This window comes from Malus sylvestris, chromosome 10 (assembly GCF_916048215.2).
Source record: "Malus sylvestris chromosome 10, drMalSylv7.2, whole genome shotgun sequence".
In the NCBI taxonomy this organism is placed as follows: domain Eukaryota; kingdom Viridiplantae; phylum Streptophyta; class Magnoliopsida; order Rosales; family Rosaceae; genus Malus; species Malus sylvestris.
This window is the reverse complement of record NC_062269.1, coordinates 24,233,161-24,253,997: the sequence shown is the minus strand read 5'-3', so window position 1 is coordinate 24,253,997 and position 20,837 is coordinate 24,233,161. Positions and strand designations below refer to the sequence as shown.

The 20,837-nt window shown below is 40.7% G+C and overlaps 2 protein-coding genes across 4 annotated transcripts; one reads left to right on the top strand and one right to left on the bottom strand.

The window, feature by feature from the left end:
* Window positions 1-4,845: 4,845 nt before the first annotated feature.
* LOC126585320 (uncharacterized) lies at window positions 4,846-11,192 on the top strand. Of its 3 annotated transcripts, none has more exons than XM_050249713.1 (2): window positions 4,846-7,943; window positions 11,143-11,192. In XM_050249713.1, exon 1 carries the CDS (start codon window positions 5,609-5,611, stop codon window positions 7,556-7,558), a length of 1,950 nt encoding a protein of 649 aa, XP_050105670.1. In that variant the 5' UTR covers window positions 4,846-5,608; the 3' UTR covers window positions 7,559-7,943; window positions 11,143-11,192. The 3 variants fall into 3 exon arrangements, 1 of the variants encoding a protein (XP_050105670.1); XR_007610433.1 differs by lacking the exon at window positions 4,846-7,943 and adding an exon at window positions 7,954-8,218; XR_007610432.1 differs by lacking the exon at window positions 4,846-7,943 and adding an exon at window positions 7,954-8,222.
* Window positions 11,193-15,010: 3,818 nt separating this feature from the next.
* LOC126584345 (disease resistance protein RPV1-like) lies at window positions 15,011-17,102 on the bottom strand. Its single transcript, XM_050248753.1, has 5 exons — window positions 17,062-17,102; window positions 16,615-16,776; window positions 16,351-16,484; window positions 15,325-15,457; window positions 15,011-15,227 (listed from the first exon to the last, which is right to left on the bottom strand). The coding sequence occupies exons 1-5, from the start codon at window positions 17,100-17,102 to the stop codon at window positions 15,011-15,013; spliced, it is 687 nt and encodes a 228-aa protein (XP_050104710.1).
* Window positions 17,103-20,837: the final 3,735 nt, after the last annotated feature.

Genomic DNA, 20,837 nt, shown 5'->3' with positions numbered 1-20,837 from the left:
AATTCCTCACAAATCCCTCGAAAATATTCATATTCGTCCCAGCCTTGGGGGAGTGCAGTCTTTGAACTTGAGATTATCTTCAGTGATATGCAGCCATGTGCATGAAGACAACTAAGTATTGGGAGCTCAGGCAATGAATGAATGCGACTGCAATTGATTAGGTACTGGCAAGGTATAAAATATCGATGATATAGGAAATATCGGTAGTCCAAAAACACGGAAATTTCGATGGAAATATCGGGATATTATCGATATCGATAAAAATTGAATAAAAACCACGGAAATTGTACGAAAAACTTGGAAATTTTTATTGAAACTTTGCAGGATGTTTATTTAGTCAATTATCTATTAGTTTATCACAAAAATTGGAAGGAAATGCATTGCCTGATACATATAACTGATTTAAGTTGATTATATAGCGAGCTAGCAAACATTGTGAGTGTAGAAAATATGTAATAATTAATGAAAGAAGTTTAAACACACCATAATAATTTATATATAATGAATTAGTACAATATTTTACACTTTATACATTGCATGGTAAGATACATGAGTGACTTAGTAAGGTCTAAAATATCGATGATATCGGAAATATCGGTAGTCCAAAAACACGGAAATTTCGATGGAAATATCGGGATATTGTGGATATTTTAGACCATGGGTACTGGTGACGCAGTTGAAAGGCTCATTTGATGCTTGCAGGGATGCTGTCAATCATGGTTCCGCATAGATATAGAGACCATAATGAGGTTAAGCAAAAGATGGAACTAGGGATGGGCAAAATACCCATGGGTATGGGTAACCGCGGTTACCCGCCCATTTAAAGTTGATGGTTATGGTTATGGGTAACCGTTTAAACAAATAAACGGTTATGGGTATAACCGTTTATCCATGAAATTTAAATGAGCGGTTATGGGTATTATCCGCGGTTATAACGGGTATCCATAGGTTATGGTTAATATTCATGGTTATAACGGGTATCCATTTACCCATTTAATTTAATAAAGATTAGAATCACATCTAAAGCCTTTACTACCACAAAACCTCATGCTTCCAAGGCAATGCCAAGACTTTCATTCGATCAGACCCACATGTGTGGTGATGATTCTGATGAATGAATGATATGCCCCGAAAGACTGAAGCCCAGATGCATATTTATAACAACAAAAAAGAGAGAATCTTCACTGTTATATCTCAAGCAAAACCAATCATTCGATCAAAACCCAGTTTTGATCATGCAAGTATATTGCAAAAAAGCAATCCAACAACCAATTGAATCAAATTTAACATCGACCCCACTCGTGCAAAATTGCAAACAATCAAGCTTTACTTCTGAACAAACAATTCAACACCCCCTCTATTTATCTAATTGTCTGCCCAGATAAGAAATGGAAGCATAAAATACAAAATTATGACAAATTTTTCTTTTGTAATTTTTAAATTGTTAAAAAAATAATGTAGACGGGAGAAAAAAAAGGTAAATGGGTAAAAAACGGATAAACGGGCGAAAAAATGGGTAAACGGGTAAATGGTTATGGTTATGGTTAAATGAGTAAATGGTTATGGGTAAATGGATACACGGTTATGGGTATGGATAACCGTTTATAAACGGTTATGGTTATGGGTATAACCATTTATATAATTACCCAATGGGTAAACGGTTATGCGGGTATGAACATAAATGGTTATGGGTAAAATAACCGCGGTTACCCGCCCGCATAACCATTGCCCATCCCTAGATGGAACCAGTGATGTCTAATATACTGCAGTAACTGAGGTTTAGTTCTTACTAAAGAGCACAAACCAACTGAGAAGGGAGGCAATTTTTGAAGTTTCAAACAGCCATCAAAGCTGAGATATTTCAGACACTTCAAATTGTAGATGCTATAATTTGGAACAAACAAGGTTCTTGCAGTGACGGAGATATAATGTTTCTAGCCCAACTAAACTTCCAATCGACAATGGCAGTTTTTTAACAGCTGTTCTTTCTAAACTAAGATACTTTAGATGTTCAATAGGTTCCAAGATTTCTGGGAAGTACTCAAATTCAGAACAACCATTGAGATTGAGGGGGTAAATTGATTTCAATTTACAAATGCTCGTTGGGAGACATGCAAGCCTTTTGCAATTTTGCAGTTCAATTTTAATGAGACTAATAAGATACCCAATTGACGAGGGCAGCTCTTTAATCACTGTGCTTTCTAAACCAAGAAAAGTCAGACATTCCATAGGCTCCAAGATTTCTGGGAAGTGTTCAAATTCAGAGCATCTGCTCAGATCAAGTCGCTCAAGGGATTTCAACTTACAAATGCTTGTTGGGAGACTTACCAGCCTCTGGCAATCTTTTAGTTCAAGTTTTGTGAGACCAAAAAAGCATTCGGTTGATGAGGGCTAAACTTCTATTGTTGTTCCAGTCATCTAACACAGTTATATTCTTGGGAATCTTCGAAAATTTTCCAAGAGATGAGCTAATCGTTGGACAAAAACCACCACAGGAGAATTTCAGCTGACAGTTGCTGCTTGGACAATTCTTAAACTTTTTTAAAATGGAAAGGATCAAGCAAGGAGAGCTTTCGTTGGACCCAAATGACAAGGGCAACTCCTCCATTGCACTGCTAACTAAACTTAAGAATTCAATATTGGCTGGCGAAATATTGAGACTCCAGCAGTATCCAAGGTTAAGATAACAAGCTTGCCAAGATATCGAAAAACTGAAGGAATTAAAACAAAACTTGTACAGCCATAGAGATTCATATACTCCCGTTTTTTACTCTTCGAGAGATCTGGAAGTTCAGTCAGATGAGTGGAATAACTAAGATCAATAACTTTCTGCACTGCATTTCATTCAAGTATTAAAATAACCATATATACCTGCTCCTTAGTCCAAGGTTGCTTAACCTTGCTGTACGGCATTCGAAGCTCAACAAGATTTTCTGGAGAAAACTTAGATGGCAAAGATTTCAACCCAGCGAAGCAAACTAAGAATACTGGGAAGAAACTAAAGACCTTGAGAAAGGTATAATTTGCAGTACTTATCATCATAGATATATTTTGCTTCATAAATCTGCAACAATCTTAAATTGGACATATTTTCGAAGGCTGAAGGACTCATGCCTAGCTCTCTAGTCTCAAGCGTGTTAAAGGATATGCCTTCAACTTTTGCAGTTCCCTGGCAATCAGAAAGATAAATAAATGAGAATAACACAAAATTAACCAAAACTACATTTATTAAATACGAACGTGAATGCATTTGGATCTTACAGTATTATTTTGGGTTCTTTAGATATAGACCATTGCAACTCTTATTTCCTAGACAATAACCCACCTAGTTATAAACATCCAAATAAAACCCAAATTTAAAAATAACTGCCAAAGTATAGATGTAATTGACCTATTATTACAAAATATTTACAATTTGTACCACAATATTCAAAATAAAATCAATAAATGTTATTACTCACCTTAATGAAAATATAATTATTGCACATATAATTACCCCTAACACACAAATATATACGTTCAAATGTATATATTACTACCATAAGCTCAATATATATATATATGCGTGTGCGTGCGTGTGCGTGTGTGTATGTATATGTACACATATATAGTTTACCTATATATAAAATACTACTATCCGTTCACACACACACACACACATATATATATATAATATATATACATATACATGCACAGTACTACATATATGATCAAACATATTAAACTAATTAATCTACCTATATTTAAATTAATGATGAGCAAATAACATATATTTTGTAGGTAAATTAATATTGAATCAAATAACATTCTTTTATTTTGTAGGTATTTATTTTCCATGTATTATTACATATATTTGGCACATTTTATTATTATAAGATATATTACTACAATTGCTTTATTTTGTAAGTAAATTAATTTTGAATCAAATAACATTTCTTCCTTATGTAGGTATTTTATTTTGTATGTATCATCATATATATTAGGCACATTTTATTATTATATGTACAAATAATAGGTAAACTAATATTGAATAAAATAATAATATTTTTTTATGTAGGTATAATATTTTGCATATATTTGGGTTTGCTTTATTATGTAGGTAAATAATTTTGCATGAATTTTTATGTATATCAGGCATGTTTTATTTTGTTGTTATATATACACATATGTGTGTGTGTGTGTGAAATAATTTACCTACATTTATATGTAAAATATAATGTTATTGACTTAACTAAGCATGTATTACTACATTTATTAGGCATGTTTTACTGTTCTTATATATTATGCAATGAATTTATTATTTTTTTATTTTTGTAAAATTATTAATTCTCCTTTACAATTTGTATGGAATTAATTCTTTAAATCAAACATTCAAATAGGGGTGTTTTGGGCATCGAAATTTTTTAAATGTGTAAAGTCAAATATAATTAATGAATTTGCTGATGTGGAATCTAGTCAATGAGTTTTATTTCAGTAAAAAACTTATGTTGGGTTTTATGTGGAAAAAATTAAGTTTCAGGGACTAAAGTCATATTTTTAGTATTATTTTTCAGTACGTGGTACGCATCTGTAGACATCGAAATTTCGGTAAATAAATGTTGACCGATAAATCAAAGTGTCAACGCTCATGTATTACATAAATTTTACACGTAGCGTGTGACTCAACGAAAATTGAAATAAGTTGGAAAAGTCATCAAATATGATACGTGTCAACACCTGGCAGAAACGACTTATTTCATCTGGAATATTATATTCAAAATTAGGCCTTGGAAAATTCTATAAATACAAGCCCATTTCATTCATTTGGATAACGAATTCATATTACACCTTGAAGCTCTGAAGCTCTGAAACTCCGAAGCTCTCAAGCATCCAGGTTCCCGAAGAATCAAGAAAGCCTTCGTCGTTCTTCGTTCATCGTTCTTCCAAGATCAAGCCCCGACGGCCCTTGAAGAAAGTGTTATTCGTTCATCGTTCTTCCAAGATCAAGCCCCAACGGCCCTTTGGATCAACAATCATCCACCAATTCAAGATCAAGCCCCGACGGCCCTTGAAGAAAGTGTTCTTCGTTCTTCGTTTATCGTTCTTCCAAGATCAAGCCCCGACGGCCCTTGGATCAACCATCCACCAATTCAAGATCAAGCCCCGACGGCCCTTGAAGAAAGCACCATCGTTCATCATCCGTTCATCCAAGATCAAGCCCCAACGGCCCTTTGGATCAACAACGTCGACAAATCCACACATCCAACCGTTTCTTCAAGATCAAGCCCAAAAGCCCTTGAAGATCCGCTCAAATCCACCTTCAAAGATCAAGCCCACGACCCTTTGAAGAAACTTCCAACTGTTCATCCAAGATTAAGCCTCGACGGTCCTTGGATCAACGAAACACCCACCAATCAACACCTTACGGAGATCGAATCAGAGGATCAAATTAGAGAGAGATTGTAACCCAAAATCATCAAATACATAATAATATTTGTTTGTGCACGTCGTTTCTTGTCTCTTTCGTTTCAGGAATTTTCTGTGTTCACAAATTGGCACGCCCAGTGGGACAATCTCTGCCTCTCATCTCTTTCTCCGTTCAAGAAATTCAAGCGCACTTACAAAATTAATGGCATCAAGGAAGGCTCGAACTGTTCCCGCAACCGGCGCAAAGAACAAGAGCATCCTCGCCGCAACTGGTGTCACTTTGGGCATCACGACTCGAAGCATGGCAAGAGCTACTTCCGCCATCTCTTTCACCTCTGCATCAACTCTGCCAAGGGAACGAGAGTACCCCAGACGCGAGCCTGTGATCACCTTAGCCTCACTAAGGGCACCAAGGGGGGGAAGCCCAAGGAAATACTCCGAATTCATGCTCTCCGACGCCGATTCAAGCGGCAGTGCAACCATGCAAGTCATGACCATTGGAGCAACTTCAATTGATGAGCAGCTGGCTCAAATGAATGAAGCAATCGCAAGGCTAACCCGAACTGTGGAAGAAAAAGACTTGCAAATTGCAGCACTAGTCAACCGACTGGAGGCGCAGGACGGCGATAAACCCGACCCAGAGAATGATCCACTAAAGAGAAGAGATGACGAAGAAGATGAGCCTCAGGTGGAGAAAAACGATGCGAAGCCGGAGCCAGACCAAGCAGCAGCACTCATGGGATCTCTTTCTATCCAGCAGCTGCAAGAGATGATCACCAACACCATCAAGGCACAGTACGAAGGGAGCTCAAATACCTCCGGGTTGTACTCAAAGCCGTATTCAAAGAAGATCGACACCTTAAGGATGCCGAGGGGTTATCAACCACCAAAGTTCATGCAATTTGATGGAAAGGGAAACCCGAAACAGCACGTTGCCCACTTCGTTGAAACTTGCAACAACGCAGGAACAGAAGGGGATTACCTCGCAAAGCAGTTTGTGCGCTCGCTGAAAGGAAACGCCTTTGAGTGGTACACAGACCTAGAGCCTGAGTCCATCAACAGCTGGGAGCAATTAGAGCGGGAATTCCTCAACCGCTTCTATAGCACCCGCCGCACTGTGAGCATGCTAGAGCTAACAAGCACAAAGCAGTGGAAGGACGAGCCAGTCATTGACTACATCAACAGATGGCGCACTCTAAGCCTCGACTGTAAAGACAGGCTCTCGGAAACCTCTTCAATCGAGATGTGCATCCAAGGCATGCAATGGGGTTTGCAATACATCCTTCAAGGCATTAAACCACGGACCTTTGAGGAATTGGCCACTCGCGCCCATGACATGGAGTTGAGCATCGCCCATCATGGGAAGAAGGAACCGATCGCCAACTACAAAAACGACAAAGCTCTTGAGACAAAGGTGGAAAAGGCTGCATGGAAACCCACCAAGGAAGCGATGACGGTCAACACAGCTCCCGTCAAAATCTCCACACGAGGCAAGGCGATTCAAACCGAAGCTTTTCGTGATCAAGAGATGCGTAGACGCACTTTGAAGGAGCTTGAGGAGAAGATTTATCCATTCCCCGACTCTGATGTGGTTGCCATGTTAGATGACCTGTTGGACAAGAAGGTGATCAGTTTGCCTGAGTGCAGACGGCCGGAAGAGATGAATCGTACTGACAGTCCAAGATACTGTAAATTCCACCGCTTTATCAGTCATCCGACAGAAAAGTGCTTCGTGCTGAAAGATCTCATCATGAAGCTGGCTCAGAAAGGAATCATCGAGCTAGATCTTGACGATGTGGTGAAGTCAAACTATACCACCTTCACTTCTGGCTCTTCCGACTCAAAGTTTTCACCTCAACCGCTAGGGGCATCGTCCAAGACAAGCAAAGTTGAAGGATGGACTCAAGTCACTCCTAAGAAATTGCACAAGAAGCATACGTTTCCTCCACATGTCCGCCAATCGGAAAGGGGGCAAAGCAGCTCTTGTCAACCTTCAAAGCAACATGAACGTGTTGAAGATGATGAAATTTCGACACATAGATCGTCCATCCCCATCACGATGCGTGATTTCTTTCCTGAAGACTTCTTCAATCACTCGGTCAAGGCCCCTTGCTATGAAGATTGTGAGGAACGCCTCTCCAAAATTACTTGACAAATTCACCATGCTCCTTGTTCGCACGAGCCTAAAACTGCACGAACCAAAGCTCTTTGTCTGCAAGAGCCTAAACTGCAAGACACAACACTCTTCGCCTGCACGAGCCTAAACTGCATGGCACAACGCTCCTAGTCTGCACGAGCATAAAAGGCAACACCAACGCTCCTTGCCTGCACGAGCTGAAACTGCAACACGGCACCAAACGCTCCTGGTCTGCACGAGCATAAAAGGCAACACCAACGCTCCTTGCCTGCACGAGCTGAAACTGCAACACGGCACCAAACGCTCCTTGCCTGCACGAACTGAAACTGCAACACGGCACCAAAAGAAAATACCAAAAAAAAAAAAAAAAAAAAAAAAAAAAAAAATGTATTTGAACTACGTTACGACTTGATCCCTTCTTTGGAGGGGTACGTAGGCAACTCAAATGTTCAATTTTTCGAGTTCAGTCACATCAAAAAAAAAAAAAAAAGAATAAATGTTTTATTAAAGAAGGTCAATTTTATTACAAATTTATTTTGTTAAGAAAATTTGCAATTTTCTTTGTACAAAATTAAATTGCAGTTTCTTTGAAAAAAAAATAATGAATACATATGTTATTATGTATTTAAAAAAAAAAAAAAAAAAAAAAAAAAAAAAAAAAGAGGAAATATATACGTATGTGTGTGTGCATATACAAATATAGGCCCATCCACAATTTCTAAAAAAAAAGGGGCGGCCCATCTTTCTAAATCCCAATAAGCCCAGCTCTCAAAACCCACTTCGGGTTTTCTCCTCCAACCAAGCCCTTCTCCATTCCAGTCACCCATCCAAGCTCCATGCGCCTCCTCCTGCAAATCTCCCGTCTAATCCGCCATCAAATCCTTCTCAGAGCCCGAGCTTATCATCTGCAAACTACAGGCCAAACACGGGCCCATCATCTCCCTCCGCTTTGGCCCCCGCTCCGCCGTCTTCATCGGCGACCGCTCCCTCGCTCACCAAGCCTTAATCCAGACACCGGCCGATGGGGTCCACATCACGTACCCGCTTAAGGAGCAGATGATGCTCTCCGTCACATCTGTCGTCGTCTCTCTCGATGATAACATGGTGCCAATCTCCGCCGTCGAATCGCTGGTGGAGTTGCTTTTAACGGTGATCAACCGACCCAATCATGGCATCGACCGTCAGGCGCGTGCCCTGGCGTGTGAGTGCCTTCGAGAGATGGAGAAAGCTCGGCCCTCTTTGCTCTCTGAAATCGGCGAACATCTCTAGGAGCTTGTTGCAGAAGAGAAAACCCACCGCCAATCCTCGAGGTCAAGGCCTTCTTCTCCTTCTTCTCAAGGGAGGAGGAGAAGGAGGACACCCAGCAGAGAAAGAAATCAGCAGCAACGGTCGAGCAGTAGGGAGAGACGAACTAGTATTTCACCGGGCAAACGCTCATCTTCTAATGCTAATTCTGCTGCAACTGCCACTTCAACTGCCAATGCGAATCCGAGACCAGGAAAGATGGTTTCCGTCCCGGCAAACTACAGCAGCCGGACAAGCTCCTCGCCGAAACTGCCCTTGGCTTCTCGACCAACTTCACCTGCAACGGCGGCGTCATAGTGCAGGTGGTGGTGCTACAGTGCATTATCTGGGAGAGGTGGGTGTCTTGAGAAATTCTCCTTGATCTCATCCTTGATGTCTCTGCTGCAACGGATGCGCTTGAAAGATAGGACGGTGATGGCTGTCATTGGGATGATGGAGCAGATCAAAAGGGTGATCTCCGTTATGACTTCGCCATGGATCTGGTCTGCAGCAACGAGCTCTTTGCCAAATTCGTCAAGGGCCGGCTCAGGAAGGACGTTGCCAGATATTCCGGCAACTCATCTCCGCCATAGATTCCTGCCACAGCCGCGACGTTACCACCAGGATCTGAAGCCGAAGAACTTCCTCCTAGACCAGGACGACAACTTGAAAGTCACCTCATACCCGAGAGCTGTGTGGCCTGCGTGTTCATGTACCTGACTTTTCCTCAATCGAAGCCATGGCCTGTTCCAGCTTCGCGAAGCGTAATGCGTCATCATCTCAATGGTACTGCCAGCAACATGAAAGGCGGTAAGTTATCCTCGCAGGCTCTTATGCATGATCAGTTTGCTGCAGCACAATCCTCCGGGCCACACCAGCTTGTACCTGCAGGCTTCCCTTATGTACATGCTGCTGTTCCTAGTACGGTCCAGGTAAAACCGGCAGAACAGAAGAAACAACCCGCCGGTGGCAGGGATTGTGTACGAAAAGCTTGATTCTTGCCCAAGGAAACGAGAATTTGCATTCTCCCTCTGGCAGCCTAAGAAGAAGTGGAAGAAGAAGCAAGAACAAGACACCGGGTCAAAAGGTCCGACCAAGGACCAGCTGCTCTCGCTCCTCCTGTAGCAGCACCGTCAGCAGCAGTACCCCACCCACGTTTTGGTTCGATAAGCTACCCTCCTCCAATATAGCAAAGTCCAAAGTCATCGAGAACTTCAAGGTTCTGGGCGTCAATTTCGTCCTGGGTGATCTGTACGATCACGAGAGCTCGGTGAATGTGATCAAGCAAGTCGACGTGGTGATCTCGACGGTGAAACATGGTCAGTCGGCTGATCAGGGAAAGATCATTACTTACGCATGCAGCTCGTTTTGAAAGTCCATGCGGAGCAGATGTTTGTTGGACATGGAGATCGGTTATCCAATGTCATCCAAACAGAAACTCAAAGCCGGAGATCATGAGAGCAGCCGAAGAAAGAGATATGTTCTCCGCTCCCTGCTGCTGTCGACTCCCTCAAGGTTCAGACGGCTGCTCCTTGTTCCTCTCTGCCCAGCGAGAGTCCCATCCGTGAGCCCTGATACCGCAACGTGCACCCTCGTCTCGGCCGATAGCAACGGAAAGGCAGCAGCAAAGTGGTGACATTCGGAGACCGTAAGCCCACCGTAATTCTCTCTCCGTCTCTCTTAGACGAACAACAATGGTGTCGCTCACTCTAGGACCAGCTGCTCTCGCACCTCCCGTGGTAGCACCGTCGGCAGCAAGCAAGTCATCTTCCTCCGTGCTCCTCATGTCTTCCGCCAACGATCAGCGCTCCTAGGCGGAACCTCTGCAAGCTTACCGTACTCTCCCCCATCCCCGGCACTCAGATCCTTCAAGCCATCTCTGTGGTTGGGCTGAAGCTACATACGGGCTTGAGGTGGCTCATCAATACGGTGTTCACGGGCAAGCTGGTGTTGTTTCAGACGACATGAATGGGCCCATCAACAATGAGAGGCAATCCCCTTCTGCCCATCAGTTCCAAGCAGCAACGGGGACATCAAAGTCTCCGACATCAAGGCTGCACCGCTCTTCTCTTGCACCCTCCTCCGTCTCTTGCCTCGCAGCTGCCACCAACTTCAAAGACCGCTGTCAAACGACTGGCCGGCCGAGAAGCTCTTCCTCAAACTCGAGCTCCGCTCCCTGCAAGTTCCTCTACCCATCACCCAAATTTATACACACAAAAAAAAAAAAAAAAAAAAAAAAAAAAAAGAGGGTGGTGGTGCATCTGGCACCACGTGAAAAAAAGGGAATGGTGCATGGGCACCAACTAAAGAAACAGAAAATAATACAAAAAAAAAAAAAAAAAAAAAAAAAAAAAAAAAAAAAAAAGGGGTTTCATGGTCCGTCTGGCACCATGTGCAGAAAAAGAAAGAAAAAAATATATATATATATATATATATATTTATATAAAAAAAAAAAAAAAAAAAAAAGAAGGAGAAAAGAAAAGAAAAGAAAATGAAGTTATGATAATATGGTGTGTATGTACATAATATATGTATGTATATAGCAACAAAAAAAAAATGCATCGAGAGAAATAAAGTCCATTTTATTTATTTTTTTTCTGGAAATTTTACACAAATTTGCATTATGCATACCTTAAAAAAAAATTAAAAAAAAAAAAAAAAAATCAAATCAAATTTACAACAGGGGATATTCAAGGACGATCAGGTGGCGCCTCACAACTCGGCAGAGCTCCAGGAAGAGAAGGCGTCGGAGGTTGGCTGTTTGAAGCCTCAGCAGTCGGTACAGCCCCAGAAGACGAAGGTAAATGCTGCTGGAACAAACCCACAAACCTCCGATGATCAAGTAAAATCTGACCATCAGATTCCTGCATCTGGTCAATTTTCCTCTTCATGTTTGTAGCATAGTTGTGTGCAAGCTTGTGCAACTGTTTATTCTCATGCTTGAGCCCCCTAATCTCCTGTTTGAGACTCATCACTTCAGCCGCCAACGATTCAACTTGACGGGTTCGAGCAAATAGGCGTTGGGCCATGTTGGACACAGAACCCGCACACTGCACACTAAGAGCCAGAGACTCCTTAACAGACAACTCATCAGACCGCCTGGAAAGTAGTCTGTTATCTTTGGGGGTGACAAGGTTCCGGGCCACCACCGCAGCGGTCATATCATTCTTCATCACCGAATCCCCAACGGTGAGAGGACCAGTAGAGGATATGAAGGATGGGCGCCATATGTTGTCTAGAGAAGGCGGGACTGCCTCTTCACCAAGATTCAAGTCAAAACGACGGTCGGATGGTCCAGACATTTTCAAAAGTGTTGAAGAAAGAAGAGGTCGGACAAATCAAGACCTTAGAAGTGCAAGAAGGGAGTTTCTACAAGCGAAAATTCAAGTGTGCTTTGAAACGAACTGCGTGCCTCTATAAAAAAAAAAATCGGCACTCGACGGGATTTCAGAGATCGAAGAGGCAAGCTCAGAATTCAAAGACGCCGATTCAAAAATCGAAGAGGCAAGCTCAGAATTCGAAGACGCCGATTCAAAAATCGAAGAGGCAAGCTCAGAAATCGGAGAAGCATCTTGCTTTTCCAGACGCGTTAGCACCCGTCACACGCAAACTCAGCTTTGCGGAAATCACGGGTAATTTGTCGAAGCGCCGATCCCAGATATCGAAGAGGCGCCAGTCTTTTTCAACCGCGTCATCACCTGTCATATGCACACTCAACTTTGCGCAAATCACGGGCAATTTGTCGAAGATTTTCGGTGAAGGAGAAAGCACGTGAAGTTTACTGTTCAATCACGCGTTAGTTGCCGACACGAGTGAAAGAATAGTACCTCTACAGGTATTAAGGGACCTCCTATAACTGTCCACCTTCACCTTCCATAGCAAGGCAGACATACAGAGCCTTTCTTCATCTCCAAAAATGCTTTCCCAACGAAACCTCTCGAGTCATTCAGCGTTCCTTATTCCTTGGGGTACCTCTACAAGCCAATGACTCCAAAGCAAAAGTATCTCATATCACCAGGGTAGAAAGCAAGAGTATCTCATATCATGCGTTCTACCTGTCATTTCCTTTGTCCTTGTTCTTACCTACAAAGACAAGGATAAAGAAAACAATATGCCGGAACTTCCACTCAAACTCGGGTAAGGAACCGACTGCTTGGAACCCTTCCCTGATTGCCTACCTAGCACTGCTCTCGAGTACTCGTTTCCCACTGCTGCTGTACTTTCAAAGAAACTGCCACATCTGCTTGGAGGACAGATAAGGCAAGTGAAAATGATACCTTGCAGCATGTGGAGACAAGGTGCAGAAGGAACAAGCAGAGAAGAATGCGGTCTGCACGATCAACTCAGCAGAAGGAGTCCGAACTGAGGAACTCGAGAAGCTGCCACGTCTGCCTAAAGAAACAAGCAGAGAAGAATGCAGCATGCACAGTCAACTCAGCAGAAAGAGTCTGAGATGAAAAACTCGAGAAGATGCCGCATCTGCCTGAGGACGGTGAACTCGTTTTGACCCTCAAATTCTTGGGTCGACTTACTAGGCGTTGTGGGCTGCACGTGCCGATTCACCACCCTTGAATCAAATCCTTAAAGACCAAGTCACCAATTGGAAGAGGAGCCCATCAATCTCGAAGATCATACCGTTGACCAAACTACTCAGGTGTGAATTAGAAAGATTGAACAAAGCAACAAGTCGTCACCTTCACCTCGTGCCTGCTTGCCGTGTGTTCGAGTCAGCCTTCAAGAATCAAGCCTCAACGGCCCTTGAAGAAGCTTCCAGCCAAATTCAAAATCAAGCCTCGACGGCCCTGGAAGAAATCACAAGTCCGATTCAAGATTAAGTGTCTACCACCCTTGAATCAAAACCTAGTTCAAGAATAAGCTGTGGAAAATCAACAATTGGAGGAATCTAGAAAATCCTCCAACCCAGTTCAAGATCAAAGCTGTGGAAAGTCAACAAAGCGCAACAAAATACGTGCCGATTCACCCACTACCAAAGCCAAAGATCATCTACCACATGAAGCTCCTTGTGGTCCAATTTCAACCTTCAAGATCAAGTCTCGACGGCCCTTGAAGAAATTTCAAACAAAAGTTCAAGATCAAGCCTCGACGGCCCTTGAAGAAATCTCCAGCCCAATTCAAGATCAAGCCTCAACGGCCCTTGGATCGACATCTACAGTAAGGGACTTCAAAACGCATCTCCTACACATGACAATCACATGTATACGACGCGCCTTGAAGTGGGGGCATTTGTAGACATCGAAATTTCGGTAAATAAATGTTGACCGATAAATCAAAGTGTCAACGCTCATGTATTACATAAATTTTACACGTAGCGTGTGACTCAACGAAAATTGAAATAAGTTGGAAAAGTCATCAAATAGGATACGTGTCAACACCTGGCAGAAACGACTTATTTCATCTGGAATATTATATTCAAAATTAGGCCTTGGAAAATTCTATAAATACAAGCCCATTTCATTCATTTGGATAACGAATTCATATTACACCTTGAAGCTCTGAAGCTCTGAAACTCCGAAGCTCTCAAGCATCCAGGTTCCCGAAGAATCAAGAAAGCCTTCGTCGTTCTTCGTTCATCGTTCTTCCAAGATCAAGCCCCGACGGCCCTTGAAGAAAGTGTTATTCGTTCATCGTTCTTCCAAGATCAAGCCCCAACGGCCCTTTGGATCAACAATCATCCACCAATTCAAGATCAAGCCCCGACGGCCCTTGAAGAAAGTGTTCTTCGTTCTTCGTTTATCGTTCTTCCAAGATCAAGCCCCGACGGCCCTTGGATCAACCATCCACCAATTCAAGATCAAGCCCCGACGGCCCTTGAAGAAAGCACCATCGTTCATCATCCGTTCATCCAAGATCAAGCCCCAACGGCCCTTTGGATCAACAACGTCGACAAATCCACACATCCAACCGTTTCTTCAAGATCAAGCCCAAAAGCCCTTGAAGATCCGCTCAAATCCACCTTCAAAGATCAAGCCCACGACCCTTTGAAGAAACTTCCAACTGTTCATCCAAGATTAAGCCTCGACGGTCCTTGGATCAACGAAACACCCACCAATCAACACCTTACGGAGATCGAATCAGAGGATCAAATTAGAGAGAGATTGTAACCCAAAATCATCAAATACATAAAAATATTTGTTTGTGCACGTTGTTCTTGTCTCTTTCGTTTCAGGAATTTTCCGTGTTCACAGCATCATCAGCAATGGACAACCTCTTGCATTTTCCAGGCTCTTCAATACATTGTTCATGAACAACTGACCGACCCATTTCTTGTAGGAAATCATGCATCTCTAGGCAGTTTCGACTTGAAATTTTTATGAGAGACATAGCAGCAAAGAGACCACGAGAATCTGACATTCTTTTTACAAAATCTATATTCGATCCTCTATAAAACCAAGCTATATCAAGAAATATCTTTCTCGTTTTCTTCTAATCCATCGTAACTTAGTCTCCACACATTGTGAATTTTTTGGCTGGGAAACTTTTTCAATTTGTTCAATTCAGCTTCCCAGTCTTCTTTGCTCTTGCAGTGAAGGAATGATGAACCCAAAATTTTAAGAGCTAATGGCATTCCCTCAGCATAATCTACCACCATCCCTAACAACTCTGCATAATCTGTCCCAGGAGAATTATTTCTGAAAACCTTCAGATGAAAGAGCTGAAGAGCTTCATCACGTGTCAATCCCTTGACCTCGTAAATTTTATCAACTTTTTCCTTAAGTATGCGCCTGTCTCTAGTTGTAATAATGATTCTACTTCTGGGGCCAAACTGAACCTAATTTTCTACACGAGAGCAGTGGACAATCATTTTTCAATCAAGCCAAAAGTGCCCAAAATAGGTAACAAATTAAAAATTATTTCATCCATCCTCATCCTATATTCTCCATAAGGTATTTGTTCCATAACCTTCAAAACATTCCATATAAATTGAGTTAATTGACTAATTAATGGATTTATTACCTAATTAATCCATTAATTGCCAATTAAATCACCCATCTCACACAAAAATACCCCAAAGGGCCGGTCACCTTTTCTCCAAAGGGGACCGGTCATGCCCTATATATCACCCCATTTTCTCTAAATTTAAAACCCAAGTCCATACTCTTGCAAAACTCCAAAAACTCTCTAAACACTTTTCTCTCTAAATTCTAACTTTGACATCGGAGGTTCTTCGGTTAAAGCCCCCCATTCATCATGGGCGCGTGAGGCTCTTGACCTTGACCTAAGGTGTTAATTGTTTTGTAGGTGCAATTTTGTCCAAGAAGAAGAAGGCGAAAATTTGCATCCACAATTCACATCATCAAGAACAATGAGGACCTTTGTATTCAGAAGCCTTCTTTTAACAAGATCTGATCCTATAGATGGTGTGTGGATATTTAGTTTGTCATCATTCTTTCGAAGAAGTTTATTTCGCAAGTGATTTGGTTCATGCTTTTCTGATTCTTCCCTCATGTTTGCAAGAAAACAAGAAGTTTCGAATTTACGATATAGTTGGCTAAATAAAGCACCATTGCATAATAACCGCTTGATATCATTAATGCGGCTTTCAATTCCAACCAGACGCTTTAAATCATCTGAAAATGTTTCGTCCAATTTGGTCAAAATATTTTTCACAACATTATCAACTAAATCAGCCTCCGTCCTGTCACACATATGATTCAATTTGGACAGACAATAGATAGTAAGTATGGCTTTACTAATCTTATTCGCAATATTAGTTGTCAAATCATCACAAGTGGAAAGTAAATACAAACATATACGTAGTTACTTACCTAGTTTTGTTTGAATTATCGAACCCAGATAGATTGGCTGCTTTCGTCAAAGCCTCCCTCCACTTGTGCACCTTGTCAATATTGTCCTGGAAACGTTCTTCAAGTTGAGAAAATGCAGCCCCATATGACCCCTGTTGATTTCGTACATGTGATGGGTCGATGCTGTAAAAATGGGAATAAAAACTGTTCGTATTCCTCCTTGCATCGCAATATATGCACAAGTTCATCCAAACACCATGTGGAAGAAGCATAGTTAATTTTCCGAAATATGATCACCGAAAGATTTGATTTCGTGATTGCTTCTATAAGCGCAGGTGCAGTTTCATCTCCTCTTCAAGATTGTCATCGATGTAGGTTTTGATTTTCTTCCTACATAAAGCAGCATGAAGATGGCTGGTAAAGGTATTGCGGGTGTCTTCGCCTCGGAAACTAAGAAACACGTCATACTTTTCATGAAGATGGTTGTTAGCAGCAGAAGAAGCAGCCATACTCACAGCCTGCAAAATTGTACCATGGAGATTGTAGCGTTGTTCTTGCCAGAGAGTTTGGCAACATGTATATCGAATGGGTAAGTCTCTGATAAGAACAAAGCACATTATACATAAACGACTGAAGGGCCTCGGCAGTTGACGGCAGAATCTATTTAGTATGTCTATCTAATATTTTATTTTTATTCTTTTTAGTAGTGTTACACTTACCATCTACTTGTAATATCATTTGTGTCATCTCTCTAATAGAGGTAGGGTCTGCCTAGAGATGGTACAAATAGATGGTTAACATTTTTGTTTTTTTTATCTGGAATAATAGTGCACTTACTACCACTTAGTATTACGGTCTAGTGGTATTGTTTTTCACTTGTAAGTGAGAGGTCTTAAGTTCGATTCTCACCAAAGACGAATTTAAACCACATTATTGCTAGCATATTATGAGGCTTAGTCCACTCTTCCAACCCCTTAGGCCTCATTTGACACATCGAATTGTACTATTTCAATCAAATAAGATAAATAGTCGTCTGATAGTATTGACCAAATTAGTCGAGTGTTTAATGTAATATCGGATTAATGATCGTATTATTTATATGATGTTTGGTACTTGTTAATAACACTTTTAGAATCGGATAAGATAAATAGTTGTCTGATAGTACTGACCAAATTAGTCGAGCGTTTAGTGTAATGATTAATGATCGTATTATTTATATGGTGTTTGGTACTTGTTAATAACACTTTTGGAATCGGATAAGATAAATAGTCGTCTGATAGTATTGACCAAATTAGTCGAGCGTTTAGTATAATATCGGATTAATGATCGTATTATATATACGGTGTTTGGTACTTATTAATAACACTTTTGGATTGATAATTCAAATAAAAAACCACAAATGTGTTTTCCAACCAAAACAAAATTCACAATCCAACAAAATAAAAATTCACAATCACTTGTTAATGGAAGCTTCAAGCAGACTCTCCGCATAGTCCCATGAGTTTACACCAATCAAGACCTTCAAATTTGCAAAATCAAACTCCCAAATTCTTTCATTAAAAAAGGAAACACAAATAAAAAATCATCAACTCCATGTTTTCCAGTCGGTGCAGCCAAAATCCCATATGAAATAAAAAAAAAACCCAATTTTGAGTTTATAATCCATTGAATTAAAGATACCCAGATGAAATCTCCCCCAGATTTGAGTTTCTAATCCATTAAAATAAAAACCCCCCAATTTTGAGTTTAATCACCCCACATCAACAAAATCAAGGAACAGTTAAGCCAAAAACCCAGATAATGTCTCTCTAGAACCGGAACGGCGTGATTTGAGTTCGATCTGCCACCTCTAGTTTTCCGTTGAAATCTGCTTGATGCTGATCGAAGGTGGGGATGGAGAAAGAGGGAGAGAGAATACCTTGAGAAAGAGTTAGCGATGTGTAGGGCAGATGGCGAGATAGCTTGGAGAAAAGTTAGCACGTTTTTGTTAGCGTGAACCCGACTAAACAATACCAAGATTTTAGACGAGATAAACAAACTGGTGTAAGGGTGATAAAATAGGTGGGGCCAGATTAATAGTATGGTGCTTATTTAGGTATGGTTTGGGGTTGAGGTAATTTTAAAAAAAGCTGGAAGAAATTTTGGTGTTTGGTAAACACCCTCAAACCAGCTTTATTTCAAAGTTTCAGAAGAAAAAAAACTAAAAATGGGAAGCTGCAAAATGCAGCTTTAGAAATCAGCTTCTTGTGAAAACACGGAGCTACAGTGATTTTATTAATGAAACTTTCAAATTCCCAAACCTACCCTCACTTTCTAGTTCGAGCTCCCTTTCTCCAGCTATCTCTCTCCGTTCAAGCTCAATCTCTCCCTCTCATCTGGTTCGAGCACTTTTCATCAATAAAAAGGTAAATTTCATTTTTTCAACCTTTATTTCTGTGTAATTGAAATATTGAATTGAATAATTGGAAGGTAGAATTGGAAGATTTGGATTTCTGGGTAATCTGGGTGATATGCGATTCTGGGTAATCTAGGTTTCGGAGTGATGTGGCTGGCGACGATGGAATTCTTCAACGAGATGGAAGACCACGGCTCCACCATGGCCATGGAAGCGTAAACCCGATCTCAGCTGCGGCGACCAGCCCGACTGCCCCAACAAAACCCAGAGCTTAAAGTTCCCCATAACAGTCCGTTGGCTGCCGAAACTAAAATTCAAACCCCAGAAAATTTCAACAACAACTCCTCCACTGGCGAAGAAAAAACTTGTAAGTTTGAAGCCAATGCTGACCTCGAAGACGAAGACGGGGAGGAAGATTACGAAGAAGAAGAAGAAGACGATGAAAAGTCTAATGGGAAGGGGATGTGGATCGCAAGGGGAAGGGGATTTGAGAGATGACAAGGGCAAAGGGAAAAAAAATTCTGATTCCATAATAAAAGAAAAGATAAAGAGTAATAGTATAAAGAGTAATAGTTGTATAGTAAATAGATATTTTAAATGTTGAATTATACGTTGAATTTTAGATTATGATTTCTTGTTAAATGTGGGATTATATGTTTAAGATAAAGTTTATAAATATTTTTCTTTTAAAAATAAAGTATATTTAGTAATTCACCTTTAGTTGTTAAGAAAATTAAATTAATAGCACATCTAGTATTATACCCTTTTTGGTCATTTTACACAGTCACAGCTGTTTTACGTAAAAGTTTACCAAACACTATCATACTGCTTTTTTTTCCAAAAGTACTTTTACAAAAAAATTTACCAAACACTTTGCTGCTTTATTTCACAGCTGCTTATTCTCACAGCACAACAAAAACAGTTTTTTTTTTCAAAGCACAACAATACCAAACCAGCCCTTAATACAAAAGCTCACGAAACACCTGTTTCGTATTATATAATACTATATGGTGTCTTATATAGTGTGTCAAACGAGGCCTTAATATAAATAATATCGTTTGTTAAAAAAAATAATGTACCTACTATCAAGGGGTCTCAAAATAAAAGACAAGCTAAAAAGGCAAATTTTGCCACTTAGTACTACGGTATAGTGATATTCCTCTTCACTTGCAAGTAAGAGGTCTTAGGTTCGATTCTCGCCAAAGACGAATTTGAACCACATTTTTGCTAGCTCATTGTGAGGGTAAGCCCACCCCCTTCCCCTTAGGTCAAAGACGAATTTGAACCACATTTTTGTTAGCTCATTGTGAGGGTAAGCCCACCATCTTCCTCTTAATGTAGATAATATCAATTGTTAAAAAAAAAAAAAGGAAACTTTCCCAATTTAATAGCCACCAGATTGGTGAATATGTGGGCATGACAAGCACAAGACGCGACAAAGGAATGCAACCAGCAGCAGCAATCCATAGACAAAAGAACTTTTTGCAATCACTTTATAACCCGCTACTAAAGAGGTTTTCACACAAAACTTCCAACAAAACTAGTTATTACGAATATTTTGAGATTACGAATTAGAAAATTTATCTATTTAAGCCAACTTGTAGAGTTGAATTTTGTAATCTTTCTTAGTATTCAATCAATTAACTTTGAGGTTTTCTCAGATTGCTAATTCTAACTTAGGGTATTTCGCTCGATTTCCCTGTTACTAAATTATGATTCGTCAGTTGGCATGAAAGCATGTTTTCCCTGCTCCAAGGTGTCCTCAAATTTCAAAGAGTGGACCCTGATGGCATCCAGAAGGGCATGTGCTATTGCATCGCTTACCTCAAATGTGTCATATATGTGGGTT